This window comes from Canis aureus, chromosome 22 (genome assembly GCF_053574225.1).
Source record: "Canis aureus isolate CA01 chromosome 22, VMU_Caureus_v.1.0, whole genome shotgun sequence".
In the NCBI taxonomy this organism is placed as follows: Eukaryota; Metazoa; Chordata; class Mammalia; order Carnivora; family Canidae; genus Canis; species Canis aureus.
In genome coordinates, this window is record NC_135632.1 from 7,120,919 (window position 1) to 7,145,206 (window position 24,288).

At 44.1% G+C, this 24,288-nt stretch overlaps 1 protein-coding gene across 1 annotated transcript in view; it reads left to right on the forward strand.

Moving 5' to 3' along the window:
* Positions 1 to 15,052, forward strand: part of MINDY4B (MINDY family member 4B) — a 48,158-nt gene extending 33,106 nt beyond the window's left edge. The window contains exons 12-15 of the mRNA XM_077864536.1: positions 812 to 884; positions 1,678 to 1,839; positions 12,601 to 12,781; positions 14,847 to 15,052. Coding sequence (XP_077720662.1) covers positions 812 to 884; positions 1,678 to 1,839; positions 12,601 to 12,781; positions 14,847 to 14,989 — 559 coding nt within the window. The 3' untranslated portion in view covers positions 14,990 to 15,052. The remainder of the gene's footprint in view (positions 1 to 811; positions 885 to 1,677; positions 1,840 to 12,600; positions 12,782 to 14,846) is intronic.
* The last annotated feature ends 9,236 nt before the right edge of the window (positions 15,053 to 24,288 follow it).

Consider the following 24,288-nt stretch of genomic DNA (forward strand, 5'->3'; position numbering starts at 1 on the left):
TAAAGAAAAACGTATTAAGCTCATCACTATAACACTTTTTTTTTTTTTTAAATCACGCTGCACTTTGGGCAATGCTGCCCTGAAGCATATCTGAGGCCACCAAGGCACTCATGATGCTTGACCCAAGTTTGCAGTTCCTATTCATAGAAGGGCGGTGGGGTAAGGATGCCTCCTGTGAATAGGTTCCTTCATCACAGGTCACACGCCAGTACTCAGCACTTCTCCCTGGGTGAGAGCAGGAGCCACATTCCACCTTGACCTCACACAGTCCAGGCTAGGACCCCAAGTCCTGGTCCCTGGTGAAACAGCAGAGGCCACCCCTTCTGCTGCCAGGAAATGGGCTTAACCCTCAAACTGGTATTTTCCCCCTTGAACAATCTGTTCAACTCTACCTTGGGCCAGCACTCTCTGCAGTGCTCATGTGTCACTACCCTAAGCCAAGCATCCCTTGTTGCCCAGAGCAAACAGTTTCTCCCCCGTGCCCCCACCCCAGCACCCACTGGGATTCTAACACACACACACACACACACACACACACACACACACACACTCATAGACACGTGTGAGCCTGACACTTGAGCCTTCTCCCTCACCGCCTATCAGCAGCTTCCCCCAACTGCATGCCTTGCTCTCCCATCACCTCCGCAGCCTCAGAGGCTTTTCCAGGGAGATACGCAGGTGTGAGGCACGCAGTGGCTAGGTGACCCACTGGACCGCTGCTTTGTGTTGGAAGGTGGAGAAGGAGAGGTTGCAGGTCCCTGGTGCAGTCATCGTCTCTGACCAAAGGCTGATGGTGTCTCACATTCTGCAGGCTTCAGAAGGACCTAGATGCCTCCACCACTCATCTGTTACAGCCAAGTGCGGGGGGCTTCCTGTGCAGGCAGGTAGGTTGGGAGACTTTGCCTTTCTATTGTAGAATCTGAATAAGGCTTTTCCCCCCCCAATTAAGTATATTCTCTCCTGAAGTGAAGAGTGATCGAGCTACCTCTGAAGGACTGAGAAGTTTGTTATCAGACTCTACCTTCCCACTTAACCTCTGAGGGCCCCATATCCCTGGGAGTCTTTTTTTCCCCCCCAAGATTTTATTTATTTGTTTGAGAGTGAGAATGAGAGAGAGAAAGAGACAGAGCACCAGGAGGAAGTTGGGGCAGAGGGAGGGGGAAAAGCAGACTCTCAGCTGAGTGGGGAGCCCGAAGCAGGGCTCCATCCCAAGACCCCAAGACTATGACCTGAGCGAAGGCAGCCGCAAAACCAACTGAGCCGCCCAGGTGCCCTCTCCCTGAGACTCCATAGACCTATTAGAAAATACCTTGACGAGACCCACCAGGAATCCCTAATAATGGAAAGAAAAGTACTAGAAAAACAGTTTAGCTGATTGCTTCTTAAATTGCAACTATGAGAAAGCAGAGTTTAAAAGGAATGTAAAGGGAGGAAGGGCAATAAGATCTGAGTGCGGCCATATGGGGTATGGCTCAGGAAACAAGTCAATAGACTCCTGTTTTAACCCTACCAGAGGTTGCTGACATGTTTTTCCCAAAGTGGATATTAAGGGATCCAAAAGTGGATATTTTTGAAGCAAAACTGGTAATTCTTCAGTGATCATTAAAAGGAAAAAGAAATGAAGTCCTTTTGTCATTGCTACCAAGAATGTAAATATTTGTAAAATATGTCCTCCAGGCAATTTTGAACATGATTTTAACTGGAAGAGCAAGTCCAAATGTCTTTAATGGCTATCAGGAGGGCAAGTCTCAAGAAATATTACATGGAGTCCTGACCCGCAGTGACGTCGGGTATTTGCAGTGGGGTAAGGATGCCTCTGAGGATGACAGGCTTGCACAGGTGAGTGTGCTTTGATTCTCAGCCACACAACCTAAGTGTAAACATTTTGCTATTTTTTTTTCGGTCTCTATATTCAGGCAATGAAAATCTGAGCTAACTTTGTCCTTTACTATATTCCCGCACGCTTCCCACCCACCACATACACATATACAAACAGAGACTTTCAGAGTCTAAATGTAAATATCCGAGTCTCCTGTACTTGTTTCATATTTATTTTATGCATTTTTGTGTATAGAGAGTACAGGTAGTATAAGTAAAATGCAAATAACTTTTTGAAAAACAATACTTGAAATATTCAGACGAAAAGAAAGCTCCCTTCATCCCCATCCAGGGACAGGCCTCCTTCTCAGAGATCAGTACTGTCAGCAGCCCATGGGTATGGTCCCAATTTATTTATGCAAATGAATCCATATTTCCTATCTATTGCTTAAAGCTTGAAGAAAAAAATCACTGGGGAAAAAAACTTTTATGAAACTCCCCCTTTATGAAACTCCTCCCCTAAAGATTTCCAGCTCAGGGGATTCACAGCCTCCGACAACCAGAAAGGAGAATGTGCTTTTGAAAAACATCACGAGAGAATTAAGTCAGATGTGATTCTGCAGAAATAAACAGGAGAGAGGGTGAGGAGGCAAATACACCCAACCCCAAACCAGATATCAAAGACACTTCTGTGATAGTGTCACGAAGATCATCACCCTAGAACCCAGGGAGGGCAAGGCGGGTCCTGTGAAAAGCAGCGCTTCTGTGGAGTGGCCATGAGATGAGCAGGGCTGTGATTCAACAGGATGAGGACGGACCCCCCAGCCCTTCCCCCCTCACCAGCACCAAATGGGGGCCTGTCCTGTCCTTCACTCTCCTCCTTCAGCTCAGAATCCCTTTCATGGACATGAGACTTCACGCTTTAGAAGATCCTCTTCCATCCAGAGCTTCTCACCTTCCCTCCTGCCATTGGCTCCGGCCACAATGCCTCGTTCATGAAATCCGCATCTCGTGCCACCTACAAATCCTATATCGGATGGCACCAGAGGAGTAGAGTTTGACCATAGCAGAATTAAGTACGTGTTGCATTACGAGCATGTTTAAAAGTTTGTTTGCTATTCCTTGGGTTTGAAATCCAGGCCCATCGTAGAAAAATGAGAAGTGACTGATAAGCTAAAAGCAAAAGAAATGAACCCATTCCCAGCACCCAGGGATCAATCCTTTCAGAAATGCTTCCATGTCTTTTTCCTTCTTATATGAATATGTCCTATTCTACTCTTCAAAACATGATTTTTATCATTTGACACAGATATCTGTAATGTGTCAATGGATGTATGCCCTTCGTCATATGTAATGGATGCAAAGAATTCCACTGCGTGGATATGAAAGACGGTGTTTTGAATATATCCTGAACACAGAAAGGATTTGTTATTGTTATAAGATTCCTAACCATTCGGTCCTAGATCATCTGAGGACTCATCTTAGAATTTGATATATCGATAATAAACAGGAAAGGGATCTATAGATTTCATTTTACGTATTTTTCTTTTTTTTTTTTTTCAACCACACACGGTCATTTGATGTCCATATGGGGTCAAGCACTCCGTACCTCTCCCAGCCCAGTAAGAGGCCAAGACTCAGTTTGGAAAAAAAAAAAAAAAGGGAGGATACACCAGGGGCAAGTTTCAAAGAGTGGGGCACAGAAACCATAATAGTAATTGTACTGCTTTGTCTGTGATTACAAAGCTCTTTCACACTGTTTCACTATATTCTCATTATAAACTACAAAGATTTTAAAAAGCGTTTCTCGTACTTCAGTCGTTTGCGTAGGTAATTCACAGCTCTGTCGCGTCTCCACACCTGCTCCACACTCTGCTATTATTTGATTAATATTTTTCTTTAAATCAAATCCTTGTAAAAATTTGAATGTAACCTCTTCTGCAGCAGTAATACAAGCCATGGATTTGACAGGTGTTTTTTTTTTTTTTTTTTCCTAATACATGTTCACATAAGTAAATAAACAGGTTTTGTTTGAAAGCTCACCCCAGGGCCACTGGCTTTCCTGCCACATGCCACCAATCGGCATTTGTGCCACACTTTGGAAACCTGATTTAAAAGTGAGGGAGGTTCTATAATGCGTAGGAAGTGGCCCTGACCTGAAAACCAGGAGACTCCGTTGGAGGCTTTGCCCCGCCACTCACAGGATCATCACTTGGGCTGGTCACTTACCTTCTCTAGGCCTATTTCCTCACTCAGACTAGTGTCCTAATATCTGCTCTGCAACCACAGGACTGAGGTGAAGAGCAAACAAGATAATAAATGCCAAAGCCCACTGAAAAGCCAAAAATGGCCCATATGCCTATAAGTTTATGATGGATGATAAAGAAGTAGTAGTAAACCACCACCGGGGTGGCTCAGCCGCTTAAGGGTCTGCCTTCAGCTCAGGTCATGATCCAGAGGTCCTGGATTCACCCTCTGCTTCTCCCTCTGCCCTGCTTGTGCTCTCTCTTGTACCCTCTCTCTCTCTCAAATAAATAAAATCTAAAAAAAAAAAAAAAAAAGGACAGTAGAGTGCATTCATTGATCATCTCCTGATTGTGAGGCTCTGTATCCAGATACAAAGATGAGTCACACATGGGCCAGTACATATACATACACCGATTGTTTGAGGAAGGATATAGGCACTAAATGATGGAGAACAGTGGTCTTGACACTGGCTGTACACTGAAATCACCTGGAGAGGTTGGTTCTTTAACTGAATTTATTTTTTTTAGTTTTCTTCCTCAACAAAATTATGTGGAAGACAGAGACTTTCCATATATTCCCTGCCCTCAAACACGCATAGCCTTCCCCATTGTCAACATCTCCCACCAGAATGGTGTATTTGTTAAAATTGATGAGCCTACACCGACACATCAAAATTACTCAAAGTCCATAGTTTACAGTACAGTCTTGACGTTGTATACTGTATGGATTTGCAGCAAATGTATAATGACACGTGTCCACCATTATAACATGATACAGAGTAGTTTCACTGCCCTAAATATCCTCCGCACTCTAACTAGTCACCCCTCCCTCCCCCACCCCCAGGGACAACTGATCTTTTTTTTTTTTTTCTTAATTTTATTTATTTATTCCTGAGAGACACACAGAGAGAAGCAGAGACATAGACAGAGGGAGAAGCAGGCTCCATGCAGGGAGCCCGACGTGGGTCTGGATCCTGGGACCCCGGCATCACAACCTGAGCCAAAGGCAGATGCTCAACCACTGAGCCACCCAGGCGCCCCAATAACTGGTCTTTTTACTGCCTCCCTGGTTCTACCTTTTCCAGAATGTCGTATGGTTGGAAGGAGAAAGCCTGTAGCCTTTTCAGATTGGCTTCTTTCACGTAGTAATATGTAAGTTCAAGGTTCTTCTATGTCTTTTCACAGCTCAGTTGCTCATTTCTTCATAATGCTGATTATATTCCCTTGACTAAATAATATTCCGTTGCTGCACCACAGTTTATTCGTCCATTCACCTGCAAAGGACCTCTTGGATACTTCCGAGTTTTGGCAAACGCTGCTATAAACACCCATGTACAGATTTTTGGGGGACAGGAGTTTTCAACATCTTTAGATAGATACCGGGGAGCATGATTGCTGGCTATACGGTAAGAGTGTGTAGTTTTGTAAGAAACTGCCAAACTGTCTCGCCAATGGCTGTGCATTCTCGCGTCCCCACCAGCAGTGAGTGAGAGTTCCTATTACTCCCCATCCTCACGAGCACTTGGTGTCGTCAGTGTTCTGGATTTTGGCCATTCTCATAGGTGTGTAGCGGTATCTCATTGCTGTTTCCATTTTCATTTCCAGGATAATATGTGGTGAGGAACATCTTTGCATATGCTCATTTGCATCTGTATATTTTGTTTGGCGAGGCATCTCTTAAAGCCTTTGGCCTACTTCGAGAGCTTTTAAAACTACCAGTGGCAGCTCATCCCCCAGAACACTGTCAGATTCATGGATATAGGACCTGTGTAGGCACACAGGGACCCATGCTCAGAAGGCCCTGCCCTTGCTGTCACCGCCTAAAAAATTCTTAATAATTTTTCAATAAGGATCCCTGCATTTTCATTTCACCCTGGGCCCCAATGGCAAGGCCAGTCCTAGCCAATAGGGCCAATGCCCCTATTCTATTTGATCTAGAGAACATCTAAGCATTAGAATTTGAAAGCCCACAAGTGATTCTAATGGGCAAACCTCTGTTCTAGAGCAGGGCTGCTCCACCTTAGTCCTATTGACATGTTAGACTGGATAATCTCCTTGTGGTGGGGCCTGTCCTGTGCACCATGGGATGTTTAGCAAACCCCTGGCCTCTACCCACTAGATGACAGTAGCTCTGCCCTTCAATGTGACAACCAAAACTGTCTCCAGACATTGCCAAATATTCTCTGGGGGACAAAATTGCCCTGGTTGAACTAATGCTTTAAAGGAAAGGAAACTCTCGTTAGATCTAACTGATTAAATCCATGTGTGTAGAATTGAAAAACCCACTATTGCAACTAAAATTACAAGAAAGCACATCTTCTTTCAAGTGGTATCAGCATGGTTGACAGCTTTCTGCTCCTGTAAACATCTGCAAGGCTTTAGGGACAAGTCTAAGAACTTATCTTCAATTAAAATTAAGGAGGTGTTTGCTAAATAGCTACTAAGTGGCTCTGAGAGAAGGGACGATGTCAAAGACTGTGCCACATGGAAGGGAGGGAGGTGACACTGAGCACGTGCCTCAGAGTCAAGAATTCAGAGATCCAGTGCTACCGTTTTCTCTGGAACACATTTCTTTCTACGCGAGTCAGCTCAGACCCGTAGAGCTGCTAAGTCATGCTTTACAGAAAATTACCTGCAGAGCCTAAAATATCCTCCAATAATAAAGTGAATATTTGTCGGGACCTTAAAGTAAGCCAAAAGGCCAAGGCATAGATAAAAAATTAGGAGCTTTCCTATGAGAAGAGGGCAAAATGTACCAGACGACAGGACCACCGTCCAAATGCTTGCTCATAAATTGGAAGTAGGGCAAAGCACGGAAGCTGCCCACGTTAGCTTTAAAATCTACATAGAAGTCAAATCTGCAATGCTTCTATCTTTTAGAAAAGTGACTCATGTGACTCTTCATCCTTCCTTCTTGGACTCAGTGTTCTCTCTCCAGGGAGACTCCTATGAATCCTGCCCTCAGTGAAAATTGCCTGCAATTGTACACTAATGGCTTGAAGCCCCAAGGATGTTTATTATGCTGTCTCTGTCATGCACCTGGAGTTTGGCTTCGGAACAAATGTATGAAAGAGCAAATACTGGCTGGTGGTTAGTTTGCTTGCTTGAACCGCCGAGATCTATGAATGTGTTAGACATATACACATATACATAGAAAGTTTTTTAGTGGAAGGTGCTTTTTTATTCTTTCTCGAGCAGCTCATTATTGGGGATAGAAGCCATTCAGAACTCATTTGTATTATTAAAATAATTATATATAATTATGCTTTATATATAAATATATGATATTATATATATATAATTTTAAATGTATTTTTCACATCCCTGAGGGTGGTAATTAAAGAAAGTATACACGAAGTGTATTTATTTGTTGTAGCCCAACGGCCTCTTGTATAGAGCACGCACTATGTGCTAGGTTCTCTCTGAGCCATTCGCGATGCCTCATTTTGTCCGATCCTCCCTTCCCCTCAAAGTTGTAGTATTAGTTTTAGTCCAGGGTCTGTCGTTTGGCCATTAATTTTGTATATGAGAAAATCCAGCCAGAGACAAGTGCAGGAACTTGCCCACGGCCACCAGCTGGGTGTCAGAGCCGGTGCTAGGATGCCAGATTCCACCTGTATCAAAGCCCATCTTCTGCTACTGGGCCATGCTGTCCTTAGCATCTTTTCTTGTCTTCGGATAAAGTGCTCAATGCAAAATGCCAGTTCTTAGAATGTTAGTCCTTCACAAGTGCTTTTATAATCTATCATATCTTATCTATTTACATATAGATGTGGATGTGTATTATATCATCTGTAGTGTCTATTATAGATGCACTGATGTTAGACTCGAACATTTATTTATTTTAAAAGATTTCGTTTATTCATTTGAGAGAGAGAGAGAGAGAGCATGAGAGAGCGAGCAAGCATGAGCAGGGGGAAAGGGCAGAGGGAAAGGGAGACCCAGGCTCCCCGCCAAACACAGAGCCCAACTCAGGCCTTGACTCCAGGGCCCTGGGATCGTGACCTGAGCTGAAGGCAGATGCTTATTGGACTGAGCCACAGGTGCCCCTCAAACATTTATTTGTTTTTAGAGATTATTGATTGATTTTGGAGAGAGACAAGGAGGAAGGGCAGAGAGAGAGGGAGAGAGGGTCCTCAAACAGACTCATTGAACACAGAGGCCAAATTGGGGGGCTCGATCCCAGGATCCTGAGATCATGACCCAAGCCAGAATCAAGAATTGGGTGCTCAATCAACTGAGCCACCCAGATGCCCTAGATGCTAACATTTAGTTGGTGGCAACACCAGGGCTAGGTTTTAGAAGTCATGACTCAACAAGCGAGACCTTTTTACATTGACTTCTAGGTTAAAACAGATGCGAGTTTGAGCTGATAGTGAACTACACATACGTGGGGCACATACTCTCAAAAGTATCTGCCCCCCTTCACCTGTGGCCAATTATATGGCCCTGAGACTCGTGCCAACCAGAAGACTCATACGACTGCCATGTATCCAGAAGCCGAATAGTTCACAGTATTTTATCATAGAACTGAAATACTTTGCAGAGCAAAAGTCTGCTCAGAAAGAACTAGATGTGGTTCCAGAACAATGCTCTCTGTATCACTGGATTGAAGATCCCCGATGGATTGAAGAATCCCTTCCTTTCTGCTCCGAGCAGGGTAACTCCTCCACACAGGACTCACGAATGTGCCACCTGGGTCCTTAAACGCTTTATGGGCATTTAGGGGCTCCTGCCTCCGGTGAGTGCTGCAGGTCAGAAGACTGTATGTATCCACGGATACTAAAGATAGGATATAGGAAAGGTTCCCGAGTTCAAAAGAAAACCAACGTGCCAACAGATTCTGCTGGCCAGGTGAATCCCATCCTGTAATGCTGCATCTGTCTTCCTAAAGTAAATCTCTTCTTAGTCTGGGGTAAAATTGCAGAGACTGCAAAAACACACTGCCTTTCAGTCCCAATGTCACAACCCAGTGGGTGAGATTTAAAAAAAACAAAACAAAACAAAACAAAAAAAAACTTGGAGTTCTCATTAGATGACACGGCGAGCCCCCCAGAGCCCACCAGACTGACAGCTCCTGCGGAACACAGCCAGCTACCCGCAAGATGAGGCGCTGTTTTGAAGCCTCCCGTCACTTTTCTATTTGGAGGTACAGGTTTCAGTGTGAGGTTCCAATACCTAAGTGAGAACATAAAGCAGTTTGAGTCTAACGCCATCTGGAAAGCCTTAGGAGGTTCGCATTATCTTCGCACCTGCCACCGAGAAGAAAAATCAACTCTGATTTTTTAGGAGGGACCGAAGCCATTTAGGCCTTGCTGGAATCACTCCCCTGGCAGGCCTGGCAAAGCACACCAGCATCCCAGCCATACCCTCTTCCCTCTTTAAAGTCCCTTTAAAGAGATCAGGAGGGAGGAATCCAACCATAAAAGGACCACATACCTGCAAACTCGCTGAGGGGAGTTCCATCGACTCCGTGTTGCAGCTGCAGAGATGAAAGCCAGGCCTCTCACGGTTATGCACGCGAACCGTCACCAGGCATGAGGGAAGAAAGCACAAATGTCCACCTTTCTCCCACTCCGATTGCCACCCTGGGCCCTTGGGACTTGCCATAGCAAAGCTCGTTAATGCAAGGGCACGTTCCAAGTACCATCGTTCTAGATGCCCTCCCCCCCCCCCAAAAAAAAAATTGCTGGACTCCATCCTTGCCTTGGCATGTGTGCAATTTGTCCACCCTTCGTCCTGTCCCTATAGTGTCACGCTGACTTAAAGGATACAGGTTATGAAAGCCTTGATTACTGCACGTAACGCCGGGCTTATTACACAATAAGTGAACTTAAGGAGAAAGGTATTTTATTTATAGCACTACTGTATCACAAGCTAATTTCCTTGTTCACCATGGCAACGTGAGGCAACACGCACAAATTCTGCATTGGGGGAATCTCACCAATAAAACATATTTAGAACGCTGCTTTTTGGGGCTGGAGGTTAGCAGATCCACCGTCTACCCAACAGCGATACACATCCTCCACCGAAGGTTCCAGTCAAATACATTCTGTGGCGTATTAAGAAGAGAAGGGGCTATAATATACGGCTGGATTCCATCGGGAGGTGCTTTGTTTTTTTTGTTTGTTTGTTTTTGTTTTTTTGCAGGACTCACTTTACACCAGGTGTATTCTCAGCTGTGATCTTAAGGCTTGCCTCTCAGGGTTAATACCCCCAGAGTGCCTTGACAGTCACACATGACATTTTCCTTTCCACTAGGATCTCTCAAGGCAAGCGAGGCCCTGCCCACTCAGTTGTGCAGTCTCTGTATGGTGACTTTGGGGGTTGGAGATGGTTGTATTTATAACTACTTCATCTTCCTCCTACTCTAATAAAATCTTGAGTAGCTTTGAGCTCAGAAGAGAAAACCGTTGCCTTGTTGCAGGAAGTACCAAGAGTGTGGTGTCAGCACCTTGCAGGGTGTTCAATCTGAGCGCCAGCTGAATTTTGCCTACGTTACAAAAACTCTGTGCAACAATATCATGCGTGCCTATACGCTATGACATCCCCCCCTCCACCCCAGTCACAATTTACAGGAACTTTCATTGGTTGGAAATCAGCCAAAATTCAGGGTTTTTTTTTTTTTTCTCCATTTCAACAGAAGTAACACTTTATTCCAAACAGCCCTCGATTTCCTAGTTTGCCCAAGTTTTCCAACCTTACTGATTCCACGTCCTGCAGATCGTATTTTGATTACATATGACCTTAGTGCACTAGGTGCCCCGGCAAGCAGGCCTAAGAAAGAAAATGCTTCTCTTATAACTAATGAATGGTTACAAGGTTATTTGGAACTTGTGGGTGGATTCTTGGAACGTAAACACATTGGGCTGCTTCCATGGCACATCCTCTGTGTTTTATTTCCGATGGAGCCAGTGGGCGACTTGCCCGTTTGATATGTGAGATGCTCATATTATATTCAGCCCAGAGGGGGCTAATTCTAGTGTGAGTAGATAAGCAAATCCTGCACCCCCCATGAGCATGTCCAAACTGAGGTGCTAGGCCGGCACCCCCTTTTCAAAACTGCTCGCTAACCCTGACTTTGTGTCTTTCAAACGCAGTGATAAAATTTTCCTCCGGCAGCTAAAAGCCAAAAACTTAAAGACAAAAGCATTTCTGATTCACCCACTCACCCACAACCGAAGAATTTAAAGCAAAACGAAGAGACTTGAATAGAACTATTGAAAAATCAAAATGTCAAGTTATTAGCCCTTAATACTTGGGTTTATGCAACGTGGTAATTTCTCAAAGCGGAATCTTCCCTAACACAGAACCTGTTCTTGAACACGCCATGAGACTCTAAGGACTGACGAAGAAAAGAAACAGAATTGGGTCATTATGGGAAGACACACTAAGGCTGAGGGTCCAGTAGGTTTCCCTGGCATCACATGAAAATGATGTGTTTTTTTTTTTTTTCCCTAAGTAGTTCATGCTCATGTCTCTAACTAGAAAAAGAAAAGTTTTTAATATTAATGAGTCTTGATGGCAATATGTGCTTTCTTGCCTCTTTAAACAAAGTGGTAGATATCATAAATAGAAATGCACTGTCATACCGAGATACCCTCGGGGGCTGTGGGGTGTGCCTCTCGGAGTGCTACTTGGCCAATCTAACTCACTAGCTATGAGAACTCCAGGCCGGATTGAAAGTTGCCTGGAAAAACGAGATGAACTAGTTAAAAGAGTGAACTGCGTATTATTACTGTAATGCTAAACTAGTGTACTCTGCTCTCAGCCCCTCTCCCATCCCATGTGCATGTTGATATGCAGATACGTGGATATATGTATGAGCATTTGAATGTGTATATGACTGTGCATCCCCCTCATTTCCTGGGAGCCCTGTCTCCATTCAAAATATTCCCTATTTCTCTATTCTAAATATTTTTTTTAAGATTTTATTTATTTGAAAGAATGAGTAGGAGAGAGAGCGTGAGCAGGGGCGAGGTGGGGGCGGGGATTGCAGAGGGAGCCTGCTGCCGGCCTGGAGCCCAGGACCCTGGGATGATGACTTGAGCCGAAGGCAGACACCTACCCAATGGAACCCCCCAAGTGCCCCTCTCTTTTTTCCTATATTCTAAATAGTTAGTGCTTCCAGAGGTCTGAGCACCTGCTGAAGGAAATATTGCCCTATCTTGGGCATAGGACATAGGACACCAGTCGGTGATGAAGACAAACTGAAGTTCTGGTATTCCACTCCCACACTTGTATTTCAGTTTATCTATTTGTTCTCTCCTTAATGTCAAAGCCAAACTGAGGCGTTTCCACGTCCTCGGTGAGGCCATCCCCAAACTGCAGCAGCCCCCCTGGGCCACACCATTTGTACATGGAAATTCACTCATGATGCAGCCTCCACTTGAAAGCACACGCACGCGGGGCGCCCTGCACACCTGCAAGTGCAACAAGAAGCCTCCGAGCTGCTTTTTGATCACGATGATGTGTCAGCATCTGCCTTGATGTGACCAAATTTCTATATTCATCTGCATTTGCTCTCCCCTTCCAGGTGGGCAGCATGCTGAAGACTCCCAAATTACCTATTTGGCTGTGCAACATCAATGGAAATCCCAGTGTCCTTTTTAGCACCAACAGGCAGCTCTTGTCAGACTGGAAAGCGGAGCGTCGCTTCGATCTGTACCTTTACAGGGGCCGCCCCCCCCAGCAGAAGCCTGTGCATCTTACAGTAGGTGAGCATTTCTGGCTCCGAGGGCCCCCCTCGTGGGCGCTGCAGTGCGCTCGGAAAGATGCACCTGCCGATGTTTCACAGCCCTGTGCACATTCACACTAGCTCTGCAGGAAGATGCTTCGGCTTGAGCTCTGAAATGAAACCCGTGCACGAGTCCCACGGGCCTGAACCCAAGCATTGCAGCCTGGGCCATCCAAAGCTGCTCTCAGTGAGAGCAGGGGCCTTGAGAAGCAGCACAGAAGCTTTGGGTGATGAGAAAAAATAAAAGGGGGAGAGTCAAATTTCCAAGAAGCCCCCTCCAGGGTCTTTGATCTGTGAGCAGGAGGCATTTAATGCCTGAAGGAAGAACTGGAAAAAGGGAGGGGATTGGGGCAGGGGTGTTGGACTTGGTCAGTTCTATCCTACAACTGATGGGCTGATCATCCAGTGACCTAAGCAAGCAAACCCAGAGGGCATTTCTGTTCAGATATTTGAGGGCCTACTAAGTGCCTGACACTGGGAAAGCAACAATAACTAAGACAGAGTCCCAGCAAAACTTAAGAGGTTCCAGTCCAATGGGAGAAGCAGACGACCACGCAGGTCATTTTATTTCAATTACAACCATACTTGCTTAAACTCGTAAGGAAAAAGGACTAAACTTTAAGTGTGTTTACACACTGGCCCTTCGGACAGGGGAATAAACATGATGAGACTGGGAGTCTGTACTGGGTACCTCGGCTCTACTGGTGGAGCCTTGCTGGTTTGATGTTTCACTCTTGGCATTTAGCATCATGGGCCTGGTGTTAAGCAACTTTTTGGTCTAATGAGCAAATTTGGAAAAGTATCTTAGTGACTCTTATCTGTCTGGCTCCTAATTCTTCCTTAATTATGAGAAATATATATTTGCTCATTTAATTTAGGGGGACGTTGACAAGACGTTCCTTCAAGTATGTTATCGTTTCTACTTTATTCTCTTCTTTGAGAAAAGTATCATTTTTGAAAGATTTTATTTCTTTATTGGAGACAGAGAGAGAGAGCCCATGTGTGCTCGCAAGGATGGGGGAGGGACAGAGAGAGAGGGAGAGAGAGAATCCCAAGCAGACTGCGCTCAGTCCAGAGCCCAACATGGGGCTTGATCCCAGGACTCTGAGATCATGACCTGAGCCAAAACCAAGGGTCTTGCTTAACCAACTGAGTGACCCAAGCACCCCAGAAATATATATATATATATATATATATATATATATATATTTTTTTTTTTTTTTTTTTTTTAATTAACTCACATGCATTGCGAGCATTCTCTTCTGGGCACTGTCTTGGAAGCTATACATGTAATCCCATTAAGTTCTCCCAGAAGTCATATGAGGTAGTACTGTGAAGTTATTTTCACAAAGAAGAAACTGAGGTAGAAAATAAGCAGTTATTAACTGACTAAATGAGGCTGAGAGATGTTAATGCCCTCTCAAATGTCACATGAGACAAAGCTGGCTCTTGAACCTAGTCCTTGACTACCTCACTCAACTCCTTCGCCCTTCACGCAAACATGTGACTGTATTCTTAGAAGCGATGAGCTCTCCTTTCTCCTGGTTTTCCTGACAACATCCTGTGACCTACACTTGGCTCTATGTGTCACATCATGGTGTTGGAATATGTATCACATGACACAAATATTCATGGTCTAAAATACACAACCCGTGTAACCATAGACTTGTTTTGTATGGGCATTTCTACATACCATCTACTGGAATCCCCCTCTGTTTAACCAGTTCTAGGAACACAGGCCCAACTCCTGCCTACCTGTGGTGTTTTCCTTCCCTCCTGGCTTCCTCTAGAATCGTGTGTTGATGCTAGGGCCTAAATGCTGGCCATTCGGGGCACCTGCGTAGCTCAGTCAGTTGGGTGTCTGACTTTGGCTCAGGTCCTGATCTTGGGGTCCTGGGATCTGGCCCCACAGTAGGCTCAGCGGGGAGCCTGCTTCTCCCTCTCCCTCTCCCTCTGCCCCTCCCCTCGCTCATGCTCTTTCTCTCTCAAATCAATAAAATCTTAAAAAAAAAAAAAAAAAACCACTCTGGCTCTTCCTCACTCAGATACTCACTCCCATCACTGGGAAAGGAACCAACATGAAGATGAACATGGACCAGGAAGACGGCTTTCTCCAGTGGAGATGGCAATCAGAACCAAGTGGAGAGAAGCCACTGTCAACTGGAATGGAACCATTCCTTTTCTCTAAAGAGAAAGCCAGGATGTGCAACGACGTCTGAAGCGTGAAAGCTGCTGGGGTATGAAGCTAATGTGTGTGTGTGGGGGGGGGGGCGGGGGGGAGACCGCTTCATACATTCCTCATTCATGAACCCCAGTGAAAAAACACGTTAGCCATTCTCATTCTCTCTCTCTCTCTCTCTCTCTCTCTCTCTCTCTCTTTCTCATCTCTGTGAAGCCCTCTGCAGTTCCTCTAAGTGCTATGGAAGAAACACAGGCCCTTCCAGCAGGGCCTTGCAAGGTGTATCCTCTATACTTGCATAGACTGGTTCCTTCATTTTATTCAATAGAGCAAATGAAGTGTCTTTCCTGTATGTTATTTTCGAATTAGTCTTTTCCTGGTGTGACTCTCCCTGAGGATTATGGACGCAGGCAGTTAGCTTTCATTTGGGGATGAAGTCATCAGTAATGCATCATCAGATTTTTAGTTATGGCAAGAACTCAAGCCTTCTCAAAGACTTCCTGGTAGAGAGAGCATTCCTTTCCAAGGTTACATTTCACATGCCCACATTAGCAAGATCTGGTCATTAAAATAGTAAATGGGCTTCTTTGGGCTTGAAGCAGGGACTATTCCTGGTTCTGGCAGCTATAGTAGTTGACTTCTGGGTTCAAGCAGTCAAGGCGAACACACGGAAGGAGACATTCTTTCTACCAATGCTATGTTTCTTGTCTTTACAAGCTGAATATAAACACATAGACAGACACACAGATAAAATGAGAAAGAAATCTTATTCCTAGATAAAACAAAATTACATGTAAAAATAGAATCTCTTCTTATGTCATTGTTAAAAGGGGAAACAGTCCTTTTTAGAATGTGATCTTTCCCTGTCCTGTTGAATGCTTACGCTTGTTTCTGAAGACATACACAGAGTAGGACACATAGTCTTTCTTTAAAAAGTACTTGGAAGCCATCTAGACCTTTTTTCCTACCCACTCCACCCATCTGCCAACGCACAGCCAGGGCTCTGTATTCGCAAGGCAAAGGTTAGATTGCTAAGAACACCTTTTCCGCACCCGTTGTCCGAATTAATCTGTGAAATGCACTTTCATTTGGCTCAAAGAATAATATTTTAACTTAAGGAGCAGTAGAAAATGAAACTTCAAGGTGAATAATAAATTATGTCAAAAAAGAAAGCCAGTTTGGCTTGGATTGCTGATTACAGTATCTTTATTACATTGGTGTTTTCATGAGGGATTTAAAATCCATTGGACAAATAAGTGGATCCTTTTCAACCCTTGTTTTCTTTGGTTTTAGTCTTAGCAATAATGGGCTTTTCCTGAGGTGCAGATCTGGGTTTTTTGTTTTGTTTTGTTTTATGGGTACTGGGTTACTTCTAACCAAATGTCCCTGTTGGAGTGGACTGCTGGAAAGCTTAGAGACACGGAGAAACAACCACACAGGCCTCAGGGAGGAAGCTTCCAGCATGAGTAAGAGATTTCACTCCAAGTGTCTCAAACAATAAGGACATGCTTTTCCAACAAGAATGGTCCAGCAAGGGATCTGTGGCTCTCTTAGGTCAATCATGATTCATCTTCTAAGGCTGAGAACAGGACACTTGTTACCAGGACAAAATCAGGGCTCTACCAAAGGATAGAGTCTACAACAGGATGACTGTTGTGTAGACAACCGGCCGCACCTCCTGGCAGTGTATCTGTCCTCACAAAAGGCATTTTTTAATTGGCCTCATTTTCTGAGTCTATTTTTGGTCCCTACCCTATTTTTCCTTTAAATTTCTAATTTATTTATGATTTGTGGCATTTTGTCATATTTTATTCTTAAAATTAAAGAATTTAATTAAATTAAATTAAATTAATTTAAATTGTCTTAAATTATTCCTGGAACAAATCTATAAATAAATAAAATAATAGAGGAAAGATTAAGAACCTATGTCTTATATATAAAGGTATAATAATTTTGAGATATATATATACATATATATATACTTTGACATAAAAAATAAAGATGTTAATCACTTTTTTTTTTGTTATTTTTTTTTGTTAATCACTTTTCATGTCAACATTGGTAAATGAGTTTTTATTTTGTCTTATTAACAGGGCACCCAGTAATTTTTTTTTAAGGTGGAAACATGTTCTTTTAAAGTAGCTAGAAATGCTCTGGGACAATTAGATCACCTTTGAACTTTCATGTTTTGCGAAAAATGACTTTGTCCTATCAGCTTCTTGTTTGTTTGTTTTTTTTAATTTTAGATTTATTTATTTGAGAGAGAGAGAGCATGAGTGTGTGTGGGGGGGAGGCACAGAGGGAGAGAGAGAGAGAGAGAATCTCAAGCAGACTCCTTGCTGAGACTGGAGCCCTACGTGCGGCTCCATCTCACGATCCTGAGATCATGGCCTGAGCCAAAACCAGGAGTCACTTAACTGACTGAGCCACGCAGGTGCCCCTGTCCTATCAGCTTCATTAATCAGGAAAAAGCTGATTGCTTGAAGACAGAGACTAACAATTTTTCTGAATAGTTACCTAAACTGACTGTATCCATAGTGAGACCAGGCCTCTGAGGAGATGGCAAATACTTTTTGTTTCCTTAATATTGATTCGGAATGGTCTCTCCCTTAAAAATTATTGTTTGTTCTTAGAGAAGATACATGTGTGATTTTTTCAAGTACATGTTCACCAATGTGGCAAGACTAGGTGGGAGCTGGCCCCGGGGGTGGGCAGCCCAAGAGTCCCTTCCCCCATACTGGCTGGGTTTGGCCTTGTGCTCACCAGGTCTGTGCAACCTGCAGTCACCCCTGGGCCTGACTCTGTTTACAGGTAAGTAACCCAAACTGTGAATATATACTGTTGATTGTTGCAATGGCCTTTTCAGGGCCTTAGAGACACAACCATTTGTTCATTCATTCGGGGAACTCTTCTAACAGCTCCTGGGTGCCAGGCAGTCTGTTGGGTGCTAGAGGAATATGGTGAGTACCTCGACCATGGGCTCTCTTCTCTCATGGAGCTTAGGCCCTTCCAAGGAGATGGCATTAATCATAACACCACTTCAATGAATATAAGCTTGAAGACTGAGATAAGCATTGAGAATAAAGGCCTGGAAGTTCAGGAAAAGGCTTCTCTGAGAACAGAGGTTAAACTGAGGTAGGAAGCTCAGTAGAAATAACCAGGAGAGTCGTAGAGGGAATGGCAGGCGCAGATCCCGGTGAAGGTGCTTTAGGAACAGAGAAACCAGTGGGGCCGAGGTGCAGAGAGCAAGGCAGAGAATGGCCGGGAAGCAGCTTGTGGTCAGGGGAGGGCAGGACCTGCTGTAGGGCAACCTTGGAAGGTTGTAAGGGGCCTGGCAAGATGTGCATTTTGAAGCAAGTGCCTCAGTGTGGAGAATGGGCTGGAGAGAGCCTGGAGGGGATGCAGAGACTAGTGAGGAGGCTATGGCTGTGGTACAAGGCTAGAGACAGTCAGAAAAGGCACTGGCAATAAACAGCAGACCAAAGCGGGCCACTTGGGAGATACCCACCAGTAAAGCAGACAAGGCCAAGAGATTGATCTCAGGGGTAGGCAGAGGAGGGGGAGGGAGGGCTCAAGAATGACTTCCAAGTTTCTGATTTGGAAACTGGTGGAAGGCTGTGCCTCCACTGAATTGGGAAACACTAAAAGCATGGCAGATTTGGAGAGGAAGAAACCCTAAGGTCAGGCTTGGGTGGAACATTTATGTGGAGAAGTAGAACAGTGGGTTAGAAACAGGGACCTGGCACTCAGAGGAGAGGCTTGGACCAAACACATCTGGGAGTCTTGATGGGAAGTAACGTGAGGGTCTGGAATAAATGTGCCTAAGGAGAGTAGGAAGCAAGAAGAGGGCTGGTCTAAAACTGAGCCCTGAGGACTTCCAGGGTCAGTAGTTGAGTAAGGTATGATGGGCCGGGGAAGGAGGTAAAGGAGGAGCAGATGGATATAAGAGGTGGCTGTCCAGTGATATCTAAATAAAAGGTATCTTCGGTCAATGATTCTTGATGTTAGGGTCAACAAGAGGGGGGATCAAGTCAAGTCTGAATAAATCCAGACAGTTGTTTCCAGGATAGCAGTCTAACTTTAATTCTAAAGAACATATTCATTTCTCATTTTCTTCCACGAAGTACTTGGAATGGCTGGTAACTGGTGAACCTCTTAGAGAACTGGGTGTTGAACCCAATAAGAAAACTTCTCACTACTCTCCACAAGGTGGTGCCATGAGAGTGACTTTTTTCAATATCATTATCAAATCTAATTATCAAATACATGCGAGTGACTCGGTCACACACACAAAAACCAGTAAATAATTATAAAATTAATGTAAAGGATATTTCATCTTTGTGGCACCTGGAACAGGTATCTCTAAGCATGGTGGGTAGAAGTGCTCTAACCTAGGAGTCTTCCGCTCTCCTCTGCTCCAAGGGGGAGAGCAAGAACTAGAAATGTTAACTTGGGAATCGCCCCACGTGCACCACTACCTCCCCGATGCTGGCACCGCTTGCTCTCCCTGGACTATTAGGAGAGCCATCCACCTGCTCCCCTCACTTCTCTCCCAACCCTTTCCAGTCCTTTTTCAACACAGCCATCAGTTCTCTTTTTAAAATTTGAATCTGATCATATTATAAGTAATTCACATTACGGTCATTTTTATGTAATTAGGACAAAATGCCAAAATCTTAACGTGATCTGTGAGAGCCTGTAGGATTTAGCTCCTGATCCATCCCCTGCCACTCTCCTGCTTATCACCATACTCCACCCAAGTCAAGCGCATCCCCATCTCAGGGGCTTTGCCTGCATGTTCCTTCTGCCCACAGTGATCTTCATGCTTGTTCTTCAGATCTCTGCTGAAAATCACTTCTCAAAGGCACCTTCTCTGATACCACCGCCCCCCCCCCCATCTAATAGGTCTCCCTAGTTCTTTATATCACTTGCAATGATTTGCAATGATATACTTATTTGTAAGCTTCTGTGTTCCATGCCTAGCGACCCACTAGAACTGTGGTTTTCAAGCTTTTGGTTTCAGCCCCCCTTGATGCTTTTAAAAATTATCAGTGACCCCAAAGAGCTTTTGCTTATCTGAGTTATATCTATTAATATTTGTCCTATTAGAAATTTAAACTAAAAATTATTTAAATACTAACTCATTTAAAATAGCAATAGTAAAACTTATTTTTTTAAAGATTTTATTTATTTATTCATGAGAGACACAGAGAGAGAGAGAGGCAGAGACACAGGCAGAGGAGAAGCAGGCTCCATGCAGGGAGCCTGACGTGGGACTCAATCCTGAGACTCCAGGATCACACCCTGGGTTGAAGGCAGGCGCTAAACCACTGAGCCACCCAGGGATCCAGCAATAGTAATACTTATTACATATTAACCCAAGGTAGTATTTTATAAAAACAAAACAAAACTGTATTTCCCAGAGGAAAAAAATAGTGAAAAGAGTGTCATTACTTTACATTTCTGTAAATCTGTTTGATGGCCAGCTTAACATAAGATAGCTATATTCTCACATCTCCCTCTGCATTTAATCTGCTGTGATATGCTTACAGGTTAAAATGTATGAAGAAAATCTGTCCTCATATAGATATTTAGCTGGAAAAGAAGGAGAAATTTAATAGCTTGTGGCTATTCTTCTTTGATACTACACCAAAACTCTACAAGTGGTCATTTTTTTAAAGGTTAGTTGCAGTGTAGAAACTGGAATCATATCAATGAATTCTTCAACCACTGTTACATCAAAATCCATTCATGTATATTGCACTGTAAGTGGATCTTTCCTATGCATTTATCATTTGGAAAATACTGGTTTGTAGGGGTGCCTGGGTGGTGCAGCCAGTTGTGTGTCTGACTCTTGATTTCAGCTCAAGTCATGATCTCACGGTCATCAAGCTCCATGCTCGGCAGGGAGTTGGCTTGGGATTCTCTCTCTCCTTCTCCCTCTGCCCCTCCCCTCACACACTGGCACACATGTGCACTCTCTCTCTCTTTCTCAAATAAATAAACCTTTTTTAAAAAAGAAAATACTGGTTCATTGAGTTATGAAGATCCTTAAATGACATATTTTATAATACAACATCAAAAAATCACAGTAGTTACTAATGAACTATTGCTACACGAAACAACACGGATGGAACTCACAAACATAATGTTGAAGGAAAAAAAACAGATAGGAAATAGCTCATGCTGTATGGTTCCATCGATATATAGTTCAAAAACAGACAAAACTAATCTATGGTGATAAAGTTCAGGAGAGTAGGTACCCTTGGGGGCAGTGACTAGGAGGATTAAGAGGGGCTAGTGGGAGTAGTAATAATGCTATATTTCTAAGTCTGGGTGCTGGCTACACAGTTTTGTTCACTTGCAAATTTTTTTCAGAATCATACGCGTAAATGTAGGCTCTTTTCTATGTGTATGTTACACTTAATAAAAAGATTTCTCTTGAGAGGACATTTGGAGATAGACATAAAGATCAATGGAATGGAATTATGAGCCCAGAAATGAATCCTAAATTTCATAGTCAATTGATTTTTGACAAATAGGCTGAGACAATTGAGTGGCGGGAAGAATGGTCTTTTGAGCAAATGCTGGGACAACTGGCTGTCCACATGCAATAAATGATTTTGGATCCCTAACTCACACCATATGCAAAGATTTAACTTAAAGTGGGTCAGAGATTCAAACGCAAAAGCTTAAAGTGTTATCCTTTTCTTCCTTTCTTAGAAGAAAGCTTAGGAATACATCTTTGTGATTTTGTTTTAGGCAGTGATATCTTAGATGCAAAAACCAAACACACAATAAAAGACAAGATTAATAAGTTGGACTTTCTCAAAATTTAAAGCTTTTGTGCTTCAAAGGACACCATCAGGGAAAGACAACCCACAGACTGGGAGAAAATATTTACAAATCATGCATCTGGTAAGAGACTTGTATCTGGAATATATAAAGAACTCATATACTTCAATAATAAGAAAACAATCCAATTTTAAATACGCAAGTGATTCGAATAGACATTTCTACAAAGAAGATCTACAAATGGCTCAATAAACATGCAAAGCGATTTCCAACATTATTAGCTATTAGGGTAATGAGATACCACTTCACACTCACTAGGACTGTTATAGTCAAAAAGACAAGTGTTGCTGAGTAGGCTAAGAAATTGGAACAGTCGCACATGACTGGTGGAAGTATAAAATAGTGCGGCCACTTTGGAAAACAGTTTGGCAGCTCCTCAAAATGTTAAATATAAAGCTACCATATTACCCAGCAATTCCACTCCTAGGTCTATACCCCAGAAAAACAAGAACATACGTCCATACAAAAAACATGCATACAAATGTTTATATCAGCATGATTTACCATAGCCAGAAAAGCAGAAACCACTCAAAGTTCCATCACCTACCTGATCAATGAAGAAACAAAAAAATCACACATCCCTACAATGGAATATTATTCGGCCGTAAAGAGGAATAGCATTCGTAGGTAACTGCGTCACGATTGGCTTTAACATAGGTGAATTTCAAAAAAGTATGCTACGTGAGAGAGGCTAGTCACAAAAGAGCACATATTGTGTGCTTCCATTTCTGTCAAGTGACCGGAATAGTCAGGTCTACAGAGGTACAAAGTAGGTTAGTGGTTGGCAGGGGGACAAGGGGGTGAGGGTAGGTGAGGAGGAGGAGGAGGAGGAATGGCTGCTAATGGGTCCAAGGTTCCTTTTGGGGGATGATGAAACATTTGAAACCTAGATTATGGGCAGCCCAATGGCTCAGTGGTTTAGCGCCGCCTTCAGCCCAGGGCGTGATCCTGGAGACCCCGGATTGAGTCCCACATCGGGCTCCCTGCACGGAGCCTGCTTCTCCCTCTGCCTGTATCTCTGCCTCTCTCTTTGTGTCTCTCATGAATAAATAAATAAAATCTTAAAAAAAAAAAAAAAAAGAAACCTAGATTATGGTGATGGTCACACGCTGGGCACATATAATAAAGGTCGTGCACATAGGTGAACTTTATGGAATGTACGTTATAAGTCAATAAGGTTGTTTATTAAAAATAGCTGTTTATAAGGGGTACCAAAACCATTCCTGTGAAAGGGACCATCGTGAAATAATAAAGATCCGATCGATTTGCAGAGGCCAAACATCTCTGCCCCTAACCAGGGAATTTTGAGAGGCGTGACTGTTCCTCGGGGTGGGAGGTGGTGAAAGTTTCATCACCATCTGCCATCCCCAACAAACCAACTCAGTTCCCTGCAGAGAAACTGGCATTTGGCTGGTTTCAGACCTTGAACTCAGACTCTTCCCGGACCTGATCTCCCTTCCCCTCTCGTCAGCTTTGTATTTTGCATGAGGTTATAAACCCCGGGGAGGGATGCGGCCGGTCCTTCCTCTCCCTTGGATGCTCCAGTGACACCCACGTCACGGCCCTCTTCCTTCCTCCTCTTCGTGCTTAAATGACTGAGCACCAGCCGCACGAGATGGGCTGCAGGGAACACCCAGGTTGCCCCTCGGCAGCAGCCCAAGAAGCCACGTTGTGCAAGAGCTAATCAGACTTGACCAGGCAGAAAGACGGGGTGGAGGGGGGAGCCCTGATGGGCAAAACAAAAGTGGCAGGTGAGCAACCTGCTTGGCTGCTACTTAAAAGTAAGACAGATTCACTAACTAAGCAATTTAAAACCACAGGGGAGGAAGGAGGCGTGCAAATGAGCTGGCTAAGCCACCTTAACCGTCGCTGTCGCCAAACACGACTGCCACTGGGCGGTTCACAGGACGCTCAGAGAGCGCCAGCAGCGCCAGGCCACGGGGGAGGCGTGTGCACATGTGCACACTGAGTCATCTGCTAACCAAATCCGGTTTCGAATAGCATCATCGATGCGATACTCCAGAGCCCGGATTGCATAAATGTAATAAAAATGCACAAAGTTGTTACCCGCACAAGGTTGCAAGCACGGCTTGAAGTTAGCTAAGGCCGCCCAAAGCTAGCGGCTCCTGGGATGAAAAGCTAATCTGTTATTTCTTCCATCGAATGGGATTCCCTATTTTGAAAAAGCAATGGCACAGCCCAGAAAACACTTTGCTCTTTATCATGTCCGGGTCCCTTCGGCCCACACGCTCAGGACGAGGCCGTGGGCATCAGGAGAAGGGTGAAGCTACTGTCCAAGAATTTAATAGATCTGCGCACGTAAGGTATGATGGATGTCCTCGTCCTGCCCTCAGCCGGGGACCCCTTCCCAGGCACCCCCAAGGAAATTTATGTCCCAGACAACAGGCCACATCTGGGTTGGTTGTTTCCCCCCCTCTGGCTTCTTCTCCCCC